General features: G+C 42.8%; 1 protein-coding gene across 1 annotated transcript in view; it reads right to left on the bottom strand.

Annotated features, from left to right (window-relative positions):
- The window catches only part of LOC309565405 (UPF0462 protein C4orf33 homolog), a 186,097-nt gene extending 169,737 nt beyond the window's left edge, over positions 1-16,360 (bottom strand). The window contains exon 1 of the mRNA XM_082270349.1: positions 16,283-16,360. Within this exon, the coding sequence (XP_082126475.1) occupies positions 16,283-16,347 (65 nt within the window). The 5' untranslated portion in view covers positions 16,348-16,360. The remainder of the gene's footprint in view (positions 1-16,282) is intronic.
- Positions 16,361-16,625: the final 265 nt, after the last annotated feature.

Raw genomic sequence — 16,625 nt, 5'->3', positions numbered from 1 at the left:
ACCCCCCACATACACCTGTACTCAATCAGTGTCCACCATCAAATGGATATAGGAGGAGTCCCCTGTAGTGCATTTGCACATTTTTCCCAGCAAGGAGTGTTGTCTCCAAGGGTTAGAAGGGCTGGATTCATCTCTTTTTCATGGATAGTGTAGGACCCACTGATAATGGGGTACTTTGACGCAGTAGTGGGCTTGAGCACGATATGGCCATATGGTGGGACCAAACCCCCATTTTTATTTATGGACTCTCTTCAGATTTGGTAGTAATTTCTTTTGCATTTGCGCGCTATTCTTTTTTAATATAAAGTGCATATATATAGCACTAATTACTGCAGTAATGTCACTGGTACCCCCAAAAGTGTCAAAAATGTCAGTCAAGGGTCCGATCTGTCCGCCGTAATGTCGCAGTCCCGCAAAAAAAATCGCAGATCGCCGCCATTACTCGTTAAAAAAAAAACACCAAAAATGACAGAAATCTTTCCTTTAGTTAGTAAACGCAATAACTTTTGCGCAAACCAATCAAAATACGTTTATAGTGATTTTTTTTACCAAAAATAGGTAGCAGAAAACAAATTGGCCAAAAATTAAAAAAAAATGATTTTTACATTTTTTTGGGGGGGAATTTCATATAAAAAAATGTGAAAAATATTGTTATTTTTTCAAAATTTAAGCTATTTTTTTGTTTATAGCGCAAAAAGTAAAAATCGCACAGGTGATCAAATACCACCAAAAGAAAGCTCTGCTTGTGGGAAAAAAAGGACGTAAATTTCGCTTGGGTACGGCGTCGCATGACCGCGCGATTGTCAGTTAAAGTCGCACAATGCCGAATCGCAAAAAGTGGCCCAGACGTAAGACAGCAAAATCCTCCGGTGGTAAAGTGGTTAAAGTGCAGGGCCCGTAGATGACACAATCATATAAATACTGATGCCTGTGCAGATTTTTGCTATGTTGACAAATGTATGACTCAGATTGGTTTTCCAGTCTGTGACTTGCGGCAGCACTACATTTTTACAGTTTGAACACTGCAGGAGAACACTGAGAACACTGCCTGCAGTAGACAGGTGACATCATCTAAACCTAGGCAAAAGCAAAGATCGAGCTCTTATTTTGCATTGTACTAGGTGCAGCTTTTCGGAAAAAATATGCTGTTGCTGTATATTATGACATGTCAGAAATGTATGTAGGCATGCAGACCTATACTGATTCATCTCTTTTAATGTCAGAAGGCTTACATAAACAAGAAAAAATACCTTGTAGGCAGGTCCAAAGAGCCATGGTTCATAACTGACTTCTGCATACAATATGCTGTTGAAAAAGTATTTTATGGTTACCTACAGTAGCTGAGTTTCTGTTATGGTTTTGTGGTTGCTCTTTATCTGAATAATGATTATTGCTGCCTGCTCGCTTTACGTTAGGACTTGTTCTGCTTTCATTCTCAGCTTCTAAACTGGTACAGTCTCTTGAGAAAAGACCCTGGACTGGATTTTTGTTTTACACCTGTGTATGCTGATTCTGCGCAGAACCCGGCAAGCCGTGGTCTGACCTAGCTCATGCAAACCACTGATTTTATGACACCCTCAAAGCTGTTAGCTTACCAAGTTTCAAGCAGCTGAGTTTTATATGTATATAGAAATATTAAAGTATATCTATAGTCAACTTCATTTTTTAGTTTTTTGATGGAGCACAGTTAACTTGTTTGAAAACAGAAGGTATCATAGGTGTGAGCAGGGGTTGTGCTGGGTGTGCCTGGGCACACCCTAATCACCCTGTGCAGTGCATATTTCACCAAAGTCCACTGCGCTACTGACACCGTCCACTGTTCTTCTGCTTGACACCATCCACTGTCCTACTGACACACCCACTGCTCTACTGACACCGTCCAAGTTTTAAAATGTTTGTTTACTTTCCCTTATATGAGTTTGTGTCTGTGTGTATATACACTGCTCTAAAAAATTAAAGGAACACTTTGAAACCAATTTAGCTCTCAGTGGGGAAAAATATCATGATGGATATCTACACTGATATGACTGGGTAATATGTGTGGAACTAAAGGATGCAACACTTTTTTAAGGAAATGAAAATTATCAACCTACAGAGGGCTGAATTCAAAGACACCCCGAAAATCAAAGTGAAAAAAGGATGCAGCAGGCTAGTCCATTTTGCTAAAATTTCATAGCAGCAACTCAAAATGGTACTCAGTAGTTTGTATGACCCCCCACAAGCTTGTATGCATGCCTTACAATGTCAAGGCATGCTCCTAATAAGATGACAGATGGTGTCCTGGAGTATTTCCTCCCAGATCTGGACCAGGGCACCACTGAGCTCCTGAACAGACTAAGGTGCCGCCTGGCGGGCGGTGTTGGATGGACGAAAACATAATATCCCAGAGTTGTTCTATCGTATTTAGGTCAGGCGAGCGTGGGGGCCTTTCAATGGTAAAAATTCCTTCATCCTCCAGGAACTGGCTGCATACTCTTGGCACATGAGTCACATTGTCGTGAACCAGGAGGAACCCAAAACCCACTGCACCAGCGTAGGGTCTGACAATGGGTCCAAGGATTTCATCCCGATATCTAATGGCAGTCAGGGTGCCATTGTCTAGCTTGTAGAGGTCTGTGTGTCCCTCCATGGATATGCCTCTCCAGATCATCACTGACCTACCACCAAACCAGTCATGCTGAATGATATTATAGGCAGCAAAACATTCTCCACAGCTTCTCCAGACTCTTTCACATCTGTCACAAGTGCTCAGGACGAACCTGCTCTCATCTGTGAAAAGCACAGAGCGTCATTGGCAGACCTGCTAATTCTGGTATTCAATAGCAAATGCCAATCGAGCTCCACGGTGCTGTGCAGTGGGCACAGGGCCCACTAGAGGACGTCAGGCCCTCAGGCCACCCTTATGAATTCTGTTTCTGATTGTTTGGTCAGAGACATTCACACCAGTGGCCTGCTCAAGGTCATTTTGTAGGGCTCTGGCAGTGCTCATCCGGTTCCTCCTTGTGCAAAGGAGCAGATACTGGTCCTGGTGATGGTTTAAGGACCTTCTATGGCCCTGTCCAGCTCTCCTAGAGTAACTTCCTGTCTCCAGGAATCTCCTCAATGCTCTTGAGACTGTGTTGGGAGACACAGCAAACCTTCTAACAATGGCACGTATTGATGTGCCATCCTGTAGCAGTTGGACTGCCTGTGCAACCTCTATAGGGTCCAGGTATTGCCTCATGCTACCAGTAGTGACACTGACCCTAGCCAAAAGCAAAAATAGTGAAAAAGTGTTAGAAAAGATGAGTAGGGAAAAAAATGTCAGTGGCCTCCACTTGTAAAGCCATTTCTGTTTTGGAGGTTGTCTCCTTGTTGTCCATCTAGTGCACTCCTCTCTGCTACTTAACTGACCAGATCAATATCTCAGTTGTCCAGCAGGTGGTGCTGTTATTTGCCGGGAGGAAGGCAGATGTGCTGTCACTGAGACAGCGTGATGTGGAGTGAGAACTGCTCCATGAGAGCTGCTGCTGACCGGACCCCCTCCCACTGAGACCCCCCCACCGAGACTGAGAGGCAGCAGCCACTGCAGCTGGTGACCCGGGGGGCCAAGAAGTGGATCACGAGAGATAGCGGTGGCGTGTGACCAGGGGACCAAGGTTGGCGGCAGGCGACACAGGGATCAAGTGCGGTGGGAGTGACAGCGGGACTGGGAGACCAAGAAGTGAAAGACTGACCAGGGCGGCGGGTAAGTGAAATTTCTGAGCGGGGGAGGGTGGGATTGTGACAGGCAGAGGCTACGGGAGCAGAGAAGCAGGCTGCCTGAGGGAGAAGGAACCTGCTGACAAGCCCTGCAATTGTCAGTGTCAATTTACAGGGGTGACTGAGCAGGAGCACTGAGACAAAAACTAGTAAAAAAGACTGAGACTGTGATTGAAAAGACTGACTGTGTGTAGTGGGGATGCTGACTGAGGAGGGTGTAGTGTGAGTAGCTAAGTATTGTGAGTACCTGCATAGTGTGAGTACCTGAGTAGTGTGAGTACCTGAGTAGTGTGAGAAGCTGAGAATTGTGAGTACCTGAGTAAGGTGAGCACTTGAGTATTGTGAATATCTGAGTAGTGTGAGTATCTGAGTAGTGTGAGTATCTGAGTATTGCACATACCTGAGTGTTGCGGGTACCTGAGTGGAGTGACTAGGTAGAGTTGAATACTGCTGAGTAACTGTGTGTGACTGAGGAGTAACTGTGTGCTGAGAAATTAGAGTCAGGAAGCTAGTAAACAGCTAATCTGAAAGAATTAAATTCCCAATCTCCATTAAATTAGTGGATACAATGCCTGGCAGGTGTTGTGATGCGATTCAGTGTACATCTTGTGGCATGTATGTGTTCCTCGATTGTCCGATCGAGGGCAAATACAGCTGTGCAAAATGTAAGCATGTTGCATCCCTGGAAGCTCAGGTCCTGAATCTAAAGAAGCAACTGGCAACACTGAGAAGAATCTCCATACCTAAGGAGAGCTAGGAACAGACCCGGCAGTTGCCGGCAGGAGCCAGCACAAAGGCGGGTGGAAAGACAAGGGTGTACCTCGATCCACATCAGAGAGGCAGCAGGAGATTAGGAAAGTTAACAAGTGACTGAGGAGATGTCGTAGTAAGGATTGGTTCAGGTTCCTGGAGAACTGGGCTGACATCTCAGTCGGCTACCAGCTCTTTAGTAGAGATGGTGTGCACCTAAATGGTGAGGGTGCAGTCGTACTGGGAGAGAAGATGGCCGAAAAGTTAGAGGGGCTTTTAAACTAGGTGATGGGGGGAGGGTCCAGATGTAGAATTATCCAGCGGGGAGCAAGGTTCAGCGGGCAATATTGGGGGCATTAGTGGTAGGGTGACCAGACATCCAAAAGCCAAGGTAGGTAGGCTGACAAATCAAAAGTGCAGCCTCATAACATCTAACGAGGATATAGTATGCAACCAGACAAAATTACAAGAATTGTATGCCATTGCTAGAAGTCTGGCCAACAAGATGGGAGAACAGGAGCTGCTAATGTATGAGGAGGATTTTGATTTTGTGGGAAATTCGGAGACTCGGTTTGACAACTCTAATGATTGACTGGCAACCATTCAGGGGTATTCCCTTTATCGCAGAGATAGAGAGAGTAAAAAGGGGGAGGGGTATGCCTGTATATCAAGAACAATGTATAAGTGAATATGAGGGACGATATAAAAAATGGAGCTAGGGAGGAGGTAGAATCCCTATGGGTAGAGCTTCAAAGGGAAGGTACTATGGGGAAAGTAATATAGGCCCCCCAACCAGAGGGAGGAGGGGGAGGCGGACCTCTTACCACAGCTTGGAATGGTAGCAAGGATAGGAAATGTCATTATAATGGGGGATTTTAATTATCCAGGAATAGACTGGGCAGAAGGAACTGCGCATTCATCTAAGGCTCGCCATTTCCTAAATGTTTTGCAGGACATTTTCATGGGTCAGATGGTGAACGGACCGACAAGAAACAATGCGTTACTAGACCTACTGATTACTAACAATACAGACCTGATCACAGATGTAGAAATACGGAGTACTTTGCCATGAGGTGCCATGTTGAACTTCCAGTGACCAGTATGAGAGAGGGAGAGCGATAACACCAAATTTAACACACCTGCTCCCCATTCACACCTGAGACCTTGTAACAATAACGAGTCACATGACACCGGGGAAGGAAAATGGCTAATTGGACCCAATTTGGACATTGTCACTTAAGGGTGTACTCACTTTTGTTGCCAGCAGTTTACACATTAAACTGTGTGTTGAGTTATTGTAGCAAAGTGTAATTTCTTCAGTGTTGTCATGTCCTGGTGAGACGGGAGACCCGAGCAGAGCTGCGGAAGGCGGCAGGAGGGGGGGACGTCCCCTCCTGCTTGCTGGGATAACGGCCGAGCAGCTGCTAAGCTGCATCGATTATTACCTCCTAAAAGCCAACCGCTGGCTATAAAAAATGGTACCAGATTGATGTCTGCAGCTGCAGGCATCATCCCGGTACAACCACTTTTATAAGCTGACATACAGGTACGTCATCAGTTTGCAGAAAGTGGTTAAAAGTGATATTAAAGTCTTGTTTTCTGTTTCAAAATAGCAAACATATTATACTTACCTGCTCTGTGCAGTAGATTTGAACAGAGCAGCCCAGATCCTCCTCTTCTCAGGTCCCTCGCTGGCGCTCCTGGCCCCTCCCTCCTGCCTCGTGCCCCCACAGCAAGTAGCTTGCTATGGGGGCACCTGAGACGAGCCGCTGCTCTGTGTGTCTATTCACACACAGAGCCATGGCTCTGCCACAGCCCCAGTCCTCTCTCTCCTCATTGGCTCATTGATTTTGTTTGACAGCAGTGAGAGCTAACGGTGTCCACTGCTGTGTATGAGCCAAGAGTGCCGAGCGACCGAGGCTCTCTTACGACATTTCTGAAGATGGGGCTTAGGTAAGTATTAGGGGGGCTGCTGCACACTGAAGCATTATGATGAAAAAAACCTTCTGCCTTTAGAACCACTTTAAGACTTTTTAAAGCAATTATTAAAGAATGGTGCATGTAAAGGGGGGTGAAGGGTCTGCATCTAACAAAACATTTGATGCCAAGAAGTAGAACCACCTTTTGTTTCTTGCCTAGGTTTGCTGACTTAAGGGAAGGGGCAGCTTATGAGTACAGAGGGACCTGGGGCTTCTTCAAAGAAGAGTTTACAAAAAGAATATAAGTGTCATACCATTCTTTTATAGTTCAAATAGTATTTGTCTCGAAAACACAGCACAAATGAAAATGAAAATCACATTATTGTATTTTTATAAAAGGATAGTGTTGACTGTGTTGTAGAACATACATATCCCTATATCAAATGTACAATATGGTCGCCATTTGGCTACCTTCTCTTAAAAACACCCAAACCGAGTATTTGTGAGTGTTTTTAAGAGAAGGTAGTCAAATGACAAATAAACTGTGCCTTTATGACTATATTAGTTATGATGAATTTTTTTGGGTTTCCAATCATTTTTTATTAGTTTTAACCACTTAAGCCCCAGAAGATTTTACCCCCTTTCTGACCAGGGGGTATTTTGCGATTCGGCACTGCGTGACTTTAATGGACAATTGCGCAGTCGTGCGACGCTGTACCTAAACGAATTTGACGATCTTTTTTTCCCAAAAACAGAGCTTTCTTTTGGTGGTATTTGATCACCTGTACTATTTTTTGATCATGCGCTATCATTAAAAAAAGAGCCACAATTTTGCAAAAACAACAATATTTTTCACATTTTTTTACATGAAATTCCCCCAAAAAAAAAGTAAAAATCAAAATTTTTTAAATTTTTGGCCAATTTGTTTTCTGCTACCTATGTTTGATAAAAAAAAAAATCACAATAAGCGTATTTTGATTGGTTTGCGCAAAAGTTATTGCGTTTACTAACTAAGGGAAATATTTTTGTCATTTTTGTTGTTTTTTTTTTTTTAACGAGTAATGGCGGCGATCTGCAATTTTTTTTTGCGGGACTGCAACATTGCGGCGGACAGATCGGACCCTTGACTGACATTTTTGACACTTTTGGGGGTACCAGTGACATTACTACAGTAATCAGTGCTATACATATGCACTGTTACTGTAAAAATGACACTGGCAGGGAAGGGGTTAACTTTATTAGAGATGCAGTGACTATGTGTGTCCCTAGGGGCGTGCTTCTTACTGTGCAGGGATGTGGCTGTGTGTGTAACAGCACAGATCAACGGTCCTACATAGCAGGACCGTTAGATCAGTGCTTTTACACAGGGGAGAATGACAGGCGGCTTTGTTTACACTAGCCACCTGCCTTTCTCCCTTCACAGCGGATGATCGCGAGTGACCGGCGGACATCAGGTCCACCGGTCACACGCACGGAGGTGTCCATGAACGAGCCGAGGCGGGAGCGTGCCTCCGGCGGCGCGCGCCCGCCCGCTATTGGCTCCCAGGCTAGTGACGTACCGGTACGTCACTTTGCCTGTCCGGGGCTGACCGCCGCAGTATACGTACTTGCGGCGGTCGGCAACCGGTTTTAAAGAGCATAGGATAATCTTACATTACAAAAACATCAAAATAAGCACAATTGGGATTTGCAACACCAATTACGAGTAATTAGTTTTAATGCATAGAGCATAATCTTAATCACAGGGGCTCGACAACAGGTAGACAGAGGGGTATTTCCCCCCTGGTCTCTCAATATGGCCAGGAGGGTCCACCCCCCCCCCCCCAATCCACTCCATGGAGCGCCGGTGATACAACAATATCCATACAAGATACCCAAAGTAGGACATAGTAGTCAAAAAACCTTGGTTACCCTCCCAACCTCACATAGTATCAAATTTTAACCCTATTAATAAAGAAAAAAAAGAATATATAAAAAAAAAGAAAAAGAATATAAAGGAAGAAAAAAAATAGCTAATACTGATTTTGTTTATTTCAAGAATATTTGTACCTGTGTATCTACAAGGTCTTGATGAAGCATACTGCGAAACACATCGACCTCTGATACAGATATACACTCTGATATGCATGTAATCTAAAGATTTTTCAATAAATGTATGTTTTTCTCTGTAACTAGACTGATATCCCAAATGTTTTGGGCAGTCTCCCTTTTTTAACCTAATCGCATTGTTTTTATAAGTAGCTAATAAAATGTGAATTTTATATTACCGAGTTTATTTACCATCTCATACATGTGCCCTTAAAGTCCACCTCCTATGGATGCAATTCAACATCCGCTGGTCTTCTTTTATCAAGATCATACAGTCGCAAATAATACATGAACCAAGCATTAAAGTGGTTGTAAACCCTTACATGTAACCAGTGAAGTGACTGGCCTCTGGTGACACACAGAGATGAAACAAATCCTCCTACATGAGTTAAACCTGTCTATCTGCAGTCTTCTCTTCTCCAGATCCATTCAAAGTGCTGAATTTTTAAAGCTTGTCTGAGGGTTCGGAAATAACGGGGGTGGAGAGCTGAAATTACACACTTCAGAGCTCAGTGAGAAGAGCTTTAAGTACTTTAGCTCCACCCGCCGCAGTTTTACTGCGTCAGGCAGCCGCTCCTGGTCAAAGCGATGTTATACTACGTCGCTCGCTCAGGAGACTCTAGGGGGCGAGCGCGCACTGCCGGTGGCACACTCCCGCCCCCGCTCATTAGCTGAGGAGCCAGTGCGTGTGACTGGCGGCTCCGATGGCCACCGGCCACTCGCAATCTCCCGCAGCTGAGAGAGAAGGAAAGACGGGGATGGGGATGTTAAGGGACCACATACAAGACTTTAGTAATGAAAATGGTATTATTAGTAGTAATCAGCATGGATTCATGAAAAATCGTTCTTGCCAAACCAATATATTAACCTTCTACGATGAAGTGAGCTGCCACCTAGATAAAGGTAAGCCGGTGGATGTGGTGTATCTGGACTTTGCAAAGGCCTTTGACACCGTTCCCCACAAACGCTTACTGTTCAAACTAAGGAAGGTAGGTATGGACCATAAGGTGAGTACCTGGATAGAGAACTGGCTCCAGGGGAGAGTCCAGAGGGTGGTGATTAATGGGGAGTACTCGGATTGGGCAGGTGTGGAAAGTGGGGTCCCCCAGGGTTCTGTCCTGGGACCAATCCTGTTTAATTTATTCATAAATGATCTAGAGGAGGGGATATCTAGTACAATCTCAGTATTTGCGGATGATACTAAACTAAGCATGCCAATATCTTCTATGCAGGATGTGGAAACCTTACAAGCGGACCTGAACAAAATAACGGGGTGGGCAACTACATGGCAGATGAGGTTTAATGTTGAAAAATGTAAAGTAATGCACTTGGGGGCCAGAAACCAGAAAGCAAGCTACTCACTAGGGGGGGAACCTCTGGGTGAGTCTAGGATGGAAAGGGACCTGGGGGTACTGGTAGACAACAGGCTTGGCAGTGGCATGAAATGCCAAGCCGCTGCAAGCAAAGCCAACAGAATACTGGGATGTATAAAAAAGGGGATTCACTCCAGAAATAAAGAGATTATTCTCCCACTCTACAAGACTCAGGTACGGCCACATTTGGAGTATGCTGTCCGGTTCTGGGCACCGGTCCTCAGGAAGGATGTGCTGGAACTGGAAAGAGTCCAGAGAAGGGCAACAAAAATAATTAGGGGAATGGAGGACATCAGCTATGAGGAAAGACTACAAGCACTGAACTTATTCTCTCTGGAGAAGAGACGATTGAGGGGGGATATGATATCAATGTACAAATACTGTACTGGCGACCCTAGCATAAGGAACAAACTATTCAGAGAGAGGAGATACAATAAGACACGTGGCCATTCACTAAAACTAGAGGAAAGGCGGTTTAACCTTAAAATGCGTAAGGGGTTCTTCACTGTAAGAGCGGTAAGGATGTGGAATTCTCTTCCACAAGCAGTCGTGTCAGCTGGGAGCATTGATAGTTTCAAAAAACTATTAGATGGGCACCTTGGAGACCACAACATACAGGGGTATACAATGTACGGTTAAAAGCAAACACATACACATCATAGGTTGAACTGGATGGACTGATGTCTTTTTTCAACCTCACTAACTATGTAACTATGTAACTATGTAACTATGACGGCTGATGTAAACACAGCAGTCTGTCATTCTCCCTGAAGTGATCACAGAGGCTATGTGATCCTGCTATATAGGATCGCATGTCTCTGTGATTACTTCACAAGCCACGCCCTCTGACAGTTAGAATCACGCCCCTAGGGACACATTTAACACACTGATCACCAGTAATGTTAACCCCTTCCCTGCCAGCGTAATTTTTACAGTAACAGTGCATATTTTTAGCATTGATTACTGTAGTAATGTCACTGGTACCCCCAAAAGTGTAAAAAATGTCAGTTAGGGGTCCGATCTGTCTGCCGCAATGTCGCAGTCCCGCAAAATGTCGCCATTACTAGTAAAAAAAAAAAAACAATAAAAATGACATAAATCTTTCCCGTAGTTAGTAAACGCAATAACTTTTGTGAAAACCAATCCAAATACGCTTATTGTGATTTTTTTTTTACCAAAAATATGTAGCAGAAAACAAATTGGCCTAAAATGTTAAAAAAGTTTGATTTTTACTTTTTTTTTGAGAATTTCATATAAAAAATGTGAAAATATTGTAATGTTTTCAAAATTGTCGCTTATTTTTGTTTATAGCACAAAAAATAAAAGTCACACAGGTGATCAAATACCACCAACAGAAAGCTCTATTTGTGGGGAAAAAAAGGACGTCGATTTTGTTTGGGTACATCGTCACACGACCGTGCAATTGTCCGTTAAAATAACGCAGTGCCGAATCGCAAAATAGGGCCTGGTCATTGAGCAGCCAAATCCTCCCGGGCTAAAGTGGTTAAAAGCTGATTGGAGGGAAGAGACACACTCCCCTCAACAAAGCTCACAAGAACAGAGATGAGGATGTCATTCTGCTGGAGGTCCCTCCCTGCCACCATTTTTCTCTTGGTGTCAGGAAAACATGTCAGACGTAAATCATGCTGATAGCAGAGGAACGAGGCAGCAGACAGAAATGACACTTAGTGCTCTTAATTGAGACAAGTACACTCTATAGAGCGATATGCCTTACAACCACTTTAAAATAAAGAAGGAAACTACATAGTTAAAAGACCATTTGGGGATTATTGCACCTGACACTAGATGCTATTTAAAAGTATAAAGATTGGATTATAAGAAGCAATCCCTTCACTTTTCATCTGCCACAATTTTTCATGAGCCACATTGTGCTTTTTACAGACGTTACCAATGTCCGTCCATTGGTAGTGTCAGAAGAAAAATATATATATATAATCATTTGGTTTCTTATTCTGACTAATAATTGAGGCAGTAGGCTGCATGATCATTAAAACTATTACATCTAAAATCGTTTTAAAATGGTGAAAGGAAACTGACAGGCCCCAATGTGCAGGTGTGAATTTAATACTTAAACATTCAGCATTCTAAGTAATGCTCCTTTTATAACTTCCATTTGTCATCCTGAATCTCGCCGTTGCATTTAGCATTGATCTCATTACCTATGCAGGTACGGCACTCGGGATGTATGAAACGTGGTGTTAACTAAGAATCCTGACACAAATTTATTAGCTAGAACCGCTTTCCTACCTCATGCATGACAGATGTTTTGACCTGTTTAAAACGGAGAATGTGAAAAATGTATGATGAAGCTCTCTGCACCTTATAGAGATGCAAAGTAAACTCATTTATATTCACATTCCAAGTGTTTTAAGAGGGAAATAGAGTATTGTTTATTTTACTTATTGAACAATAAAATATATGAGCGTAATTTACAGGAAAGTAAAAGGTTCTGCTTAACCATTCTGCTGACTGGGCTGTCCTTCTTGCCCATCATAAAGCTGCCACGCAAAATGTTTAAATATATTAAAAATTATGGAACTATGAAGCATTATTAGGGCATAATGAAGAAATCTTAAAGAGTACCCAAAGCCTTTTTTTTTTTAGCTTTTCATTCGATTAAAGAGGAAGTAAACCCTCCTCAGGAAGTTGTACCTATAGGTAAGCCTATGATAAGGCTTACCTATAGGTACTGTAAATATCTCCTAAACATGCACCGTTTAGGAGATATTTACCTTTAATGCAGCCAGTGACGTCACTGGCGCATGCGCTCTGAAGGAACGGCAGATCGTGCCGTTCCTTCAGAGCCCCGTGCCGTGACCGTCGGCTCCCGCGCGCGTGCGCGGGAGTGACGTCACCGCGGCTCCGGCCAATCAGATGGCCGGATGCCGCGATCCCGGAAGACGGGCGACTATACATGTCGCCCGTCATACAGGTAAGCGGACGGCACGGCGGGGGCTCGTTCTAAGGTAAGTATTTCATAATGAGCTACTATGCGATGCATACTAGCTCATTATGTGTTTCTCTTTCAGGATGTAAAGAAGAGAAAAATTTTTTTTCTCGGTTTACAACCTCTTTAAAAGGGACTAGAACCCCTGCCAGGTCGTATTTGTAGTCATTCCTAGGGAGAACCCCACTTTCTCTTGTCCTTGTAACTATTGTCACCAGAACTAAAAGTGATAACTCAATGAACCCAATTAATTTATCTCTGGAAGTTTTTGGGGGGGTTTTTTCAGACTAAAGCATTAACCCCTTGCCGACTGCCGCACGACTATTTACGTCGGCAGTCAGCCCCTCACAGGCAGAGTGACATAGATCTACGTCGCTAGCCTGTTAGGGTCAAGGGAGCGAGCGACCGCACGCCCCCGGAGGCGCGCTCCCACTCCCGCGTGGTCACGGACCCCCCCCCCCCGCGCGTGACCGGCGGACCCGGTGTCCGCCGGTCACTCGGCGATCGTCGTTGCAGAGGGAGAAAGGCAGGCGGCTAGTGTAAACAAGCCGCCTGTCATTCTCCCCTGTGTAGAAACAGTGATCACACGGTTCTACTATGTAGGACCGTTGATCACTGTTTCTACAGCTCAAGCCACAGCCAATCACAGTTAGAATCATGCCCCTAGGGACACACACAACCCCTCCCTCTCAAATAAAGTTAACCCCTTCACTACCAGTGTCATTTTGCAGTAACAGTGCATATGTATAGCACTGATTACTGCAGTAATGTCACTGGTAACCCCAAAAGTGTCAAAAATGTCAGTCAAGGGACCAATCTGTCCGCCGCAATGTCGCAGTACCGCAAAAAAATCGCAGATCGCCGCCATTACGCGTTAAAAAAAAATGACAAAAATCTTTCCCTTTGTTAGTAAACGTGATAACTTTTGCGCAAACCAATCAAAATACGCTTTTTGAGATTTTTTTTACCAAACATATGTAGCATAAAACAAATTGGCCGAAAATGTTAAAAAATTTTGATTTTTACATTTTTTTGGGGGGAATTTCATATAAAAAATGTGAAAAATATTGCTATTTTTGCAAAATTGACACTCTTTTTTTGTTTATAGCGCATGATCAAAAAATCGCACAGGTGATCAAATACCACCAAAAGAAAGCTCTGTTTGTGGGAAAAAAAGGACGTCAAATTCGTTTAGGTACAGCGTCGCACGACCGCGCAATTGTCCGTTAAATTCACGCAGTGCCGAATCGCAAAATAGGCCCTGGTCAGGAAGGGGGTAAAATCTTCCGGGGCTTAAGTGGTTAACAATGCATTACATCTATTGAGAAATTTTCAGAGCTGCACTGAGATTTCTCAGAAAATAGATGGGAACTAGTTTCCTATTGCTTCTGATGGACACTGCATAATAGACCCAGAAGTGGATATAGGGGTTGATTTACTAAAACTGGAGAATGCAAAATCTGGTGCAGCTCTGCATAGACACCAATCGGCTTCCAGGTTTTTTTTTCAAAGCCTTATTCAACAAGCTGAAGTTAGAACAGGGGTCTCAAACTGACGGCCCTCCAGTTGTTGTTGAACTACAAGTCCCATCATGCCTCTGCCTATGGGAGTCATGCTTGTAACTGTCAGCCTTGCAATGCCTCATGGGAATTGTATTTCTGTAACAGCTGGAGCGCCACCAGTTTGAGACCCCTGAGTTAGATGCCGATTGCCCACCATGCAATGCTGCACCGGATTTTGCCATCTACAGTTTTAGTAAATCAACCCTACAGAGTGGTCACAGCTGCAATCCAACCCGATTGCATGCAACCATACACAGAGAGCTTTGGGTATCCCCCCACAAAATACTCAATAATTCCAAATTCAAAACTAAATTAATTTAAAAATACCTATATTCAAATGATTGTTCTCCGTGTCCCAAATCCAGCCCCAAAAAAATTAAAGTAATGACCATTTGCCACATTCCCTCAAAGAAACCAATGAGTAGAATTGTAAGCTCAGTAATGGCTGTGATCAAAGAAAAATTCAAATTATATCAAATTATATCAAACTTTGCACAGTATGCATACCTCCCAACTTTCTGAAATGGGAATAAGGGACAAAGGGTGACCCTTTTGCTTGCTCCCACACTCGCCCTGGGGGGAACTCTTTGACCTCCCCTACTTTTGGTCTTTTTTCATCTATAGTGTATTTAATATTCAAGGTAAGCATTGGAGTAATTAAAACTGAATTTAGTAGTTTGTATTCTTTTTCAAATAGATTCTACCACCCTAATTACATATGTTTAATTTTAGGATTGATATCCACTCATTTTGAGCCCCTGAGAAAGTGGTTCAACTGTGAAACATGTAGCGTACTGGCTAACTGAATATCCCATCAATCTATGTGTCATATTTATTAGTATGGGTAAAAACGCTATAGGTACAGTTAATCATTCGTAATGGGTTATTTTAAATTCTTAGTTTTAATGTGTATATTTTGTACTTTCTCTATACTGTATATGTAATAAAGATTTTTTGATTTTATGTGATTGTAATGCTTTTGGACAGTACCAGGAAAATCCTCTTTGCCCCCTTCCCCATTGCCCTATGGTCCATAATGAAGGACAAATGAGGAGGAAAGAGGAACAGGGGGACTTTGTTCCAAATGAGGGACAGTACTTCAAAATCAGGGACAGTTGGGAGCTATGTGCATGCATCATATAAACTGCAACTGTGGTGCTTAGCCTGTGGCCTGTATTTATTGTACTGCCATTGGGTCACAGCAGTCAGTAGCGGGAAATGTCCTATGAAAGGGGCTCTATATATGTATACGATAGATAGATAGATAGATAGATAGATAGATAGATAGATAGATAGATAGATAGATAGATAGATAGATAGATAGATAGATAGATAGATAGATAGATAGATAGATAGATAGATAGATAGATAGATAGATAGATAGATAGATAGATAGATAGATAGATAGATAGATAGATAGATAGATAGATAGATAGATAGATAGATAGATAGATAGATAGATAGATAGATAGATAGATAGATAGATAGTACCATATCACCATTCACATAAGAAAACTTTGATAACTAAATCAACTAAGTTTCTGAATTGGTTTAGTAATCAGCAGATTATATTATTGAGAGTAAAGCTCAGGAAATGTACAGAGCTTATTCATTGGTCATTGATGTTTACACCACCACTATTAATGCTCTTATTCCCAGTGGGCTTCTGGTAAATCTTACCGTTTCCAGATTGCTAGTTCAGGCATTAGCAGAAGTGTTTGGAGATGCTGAGATCAGAACATACTTCATTTTAAACATCGCTCAGGCACCAGCCTTATACAAATAACAAAGCCTAAAGACTACCAAAACTCAAGTGAATTTTGTACTGTTCCACAAAGTACATTTTTCCAAAGAATCTACATAATACATTTTGTTAAATACCTGATGTTAAATGAGTCAAGAGCGAAGCACTCGACGATAAGGCTTAAAATAAGCAGAGCTTTCATTTTCTAATAGCTTCACGGGTTTCTACTCAATGAAAGTCGATCTTATATTTATACCCAATGTGCTTTGTTATAGCCAAGCAACTGTTAAAATATTCAGCTCCTTCCAACAGAAGAAGTGATTAATAACACATATACCCTTGAGTATTTTCAGAATTGATAGCAGCTGGAAGTGGTGGACAGGGCAGGCCAATCACAAAGGTTCAAATATTAAAGCCTTTTGGCTGCAAAAGCTGAGCAAATGTAGCATGAAAACATAACTCCGCAGCTCTAAACATGAC

This window comes from Pelophylax lessonae (assembly GCF_965119305.1).
Source record: "Pelophylax lessonae genome assembly, chromosome: 1".
NCBI classification, from domain to species: Eukaryota; Metazoa; Chordata; class Amphibia; order Anura; family Ranidae; genus Pelophylax; species Pelophylax lessonae.
Note: the sequence above shows the minus strand (reverse complement) of the source record. Positions and strands in the feature narration are given on the sequence as shown.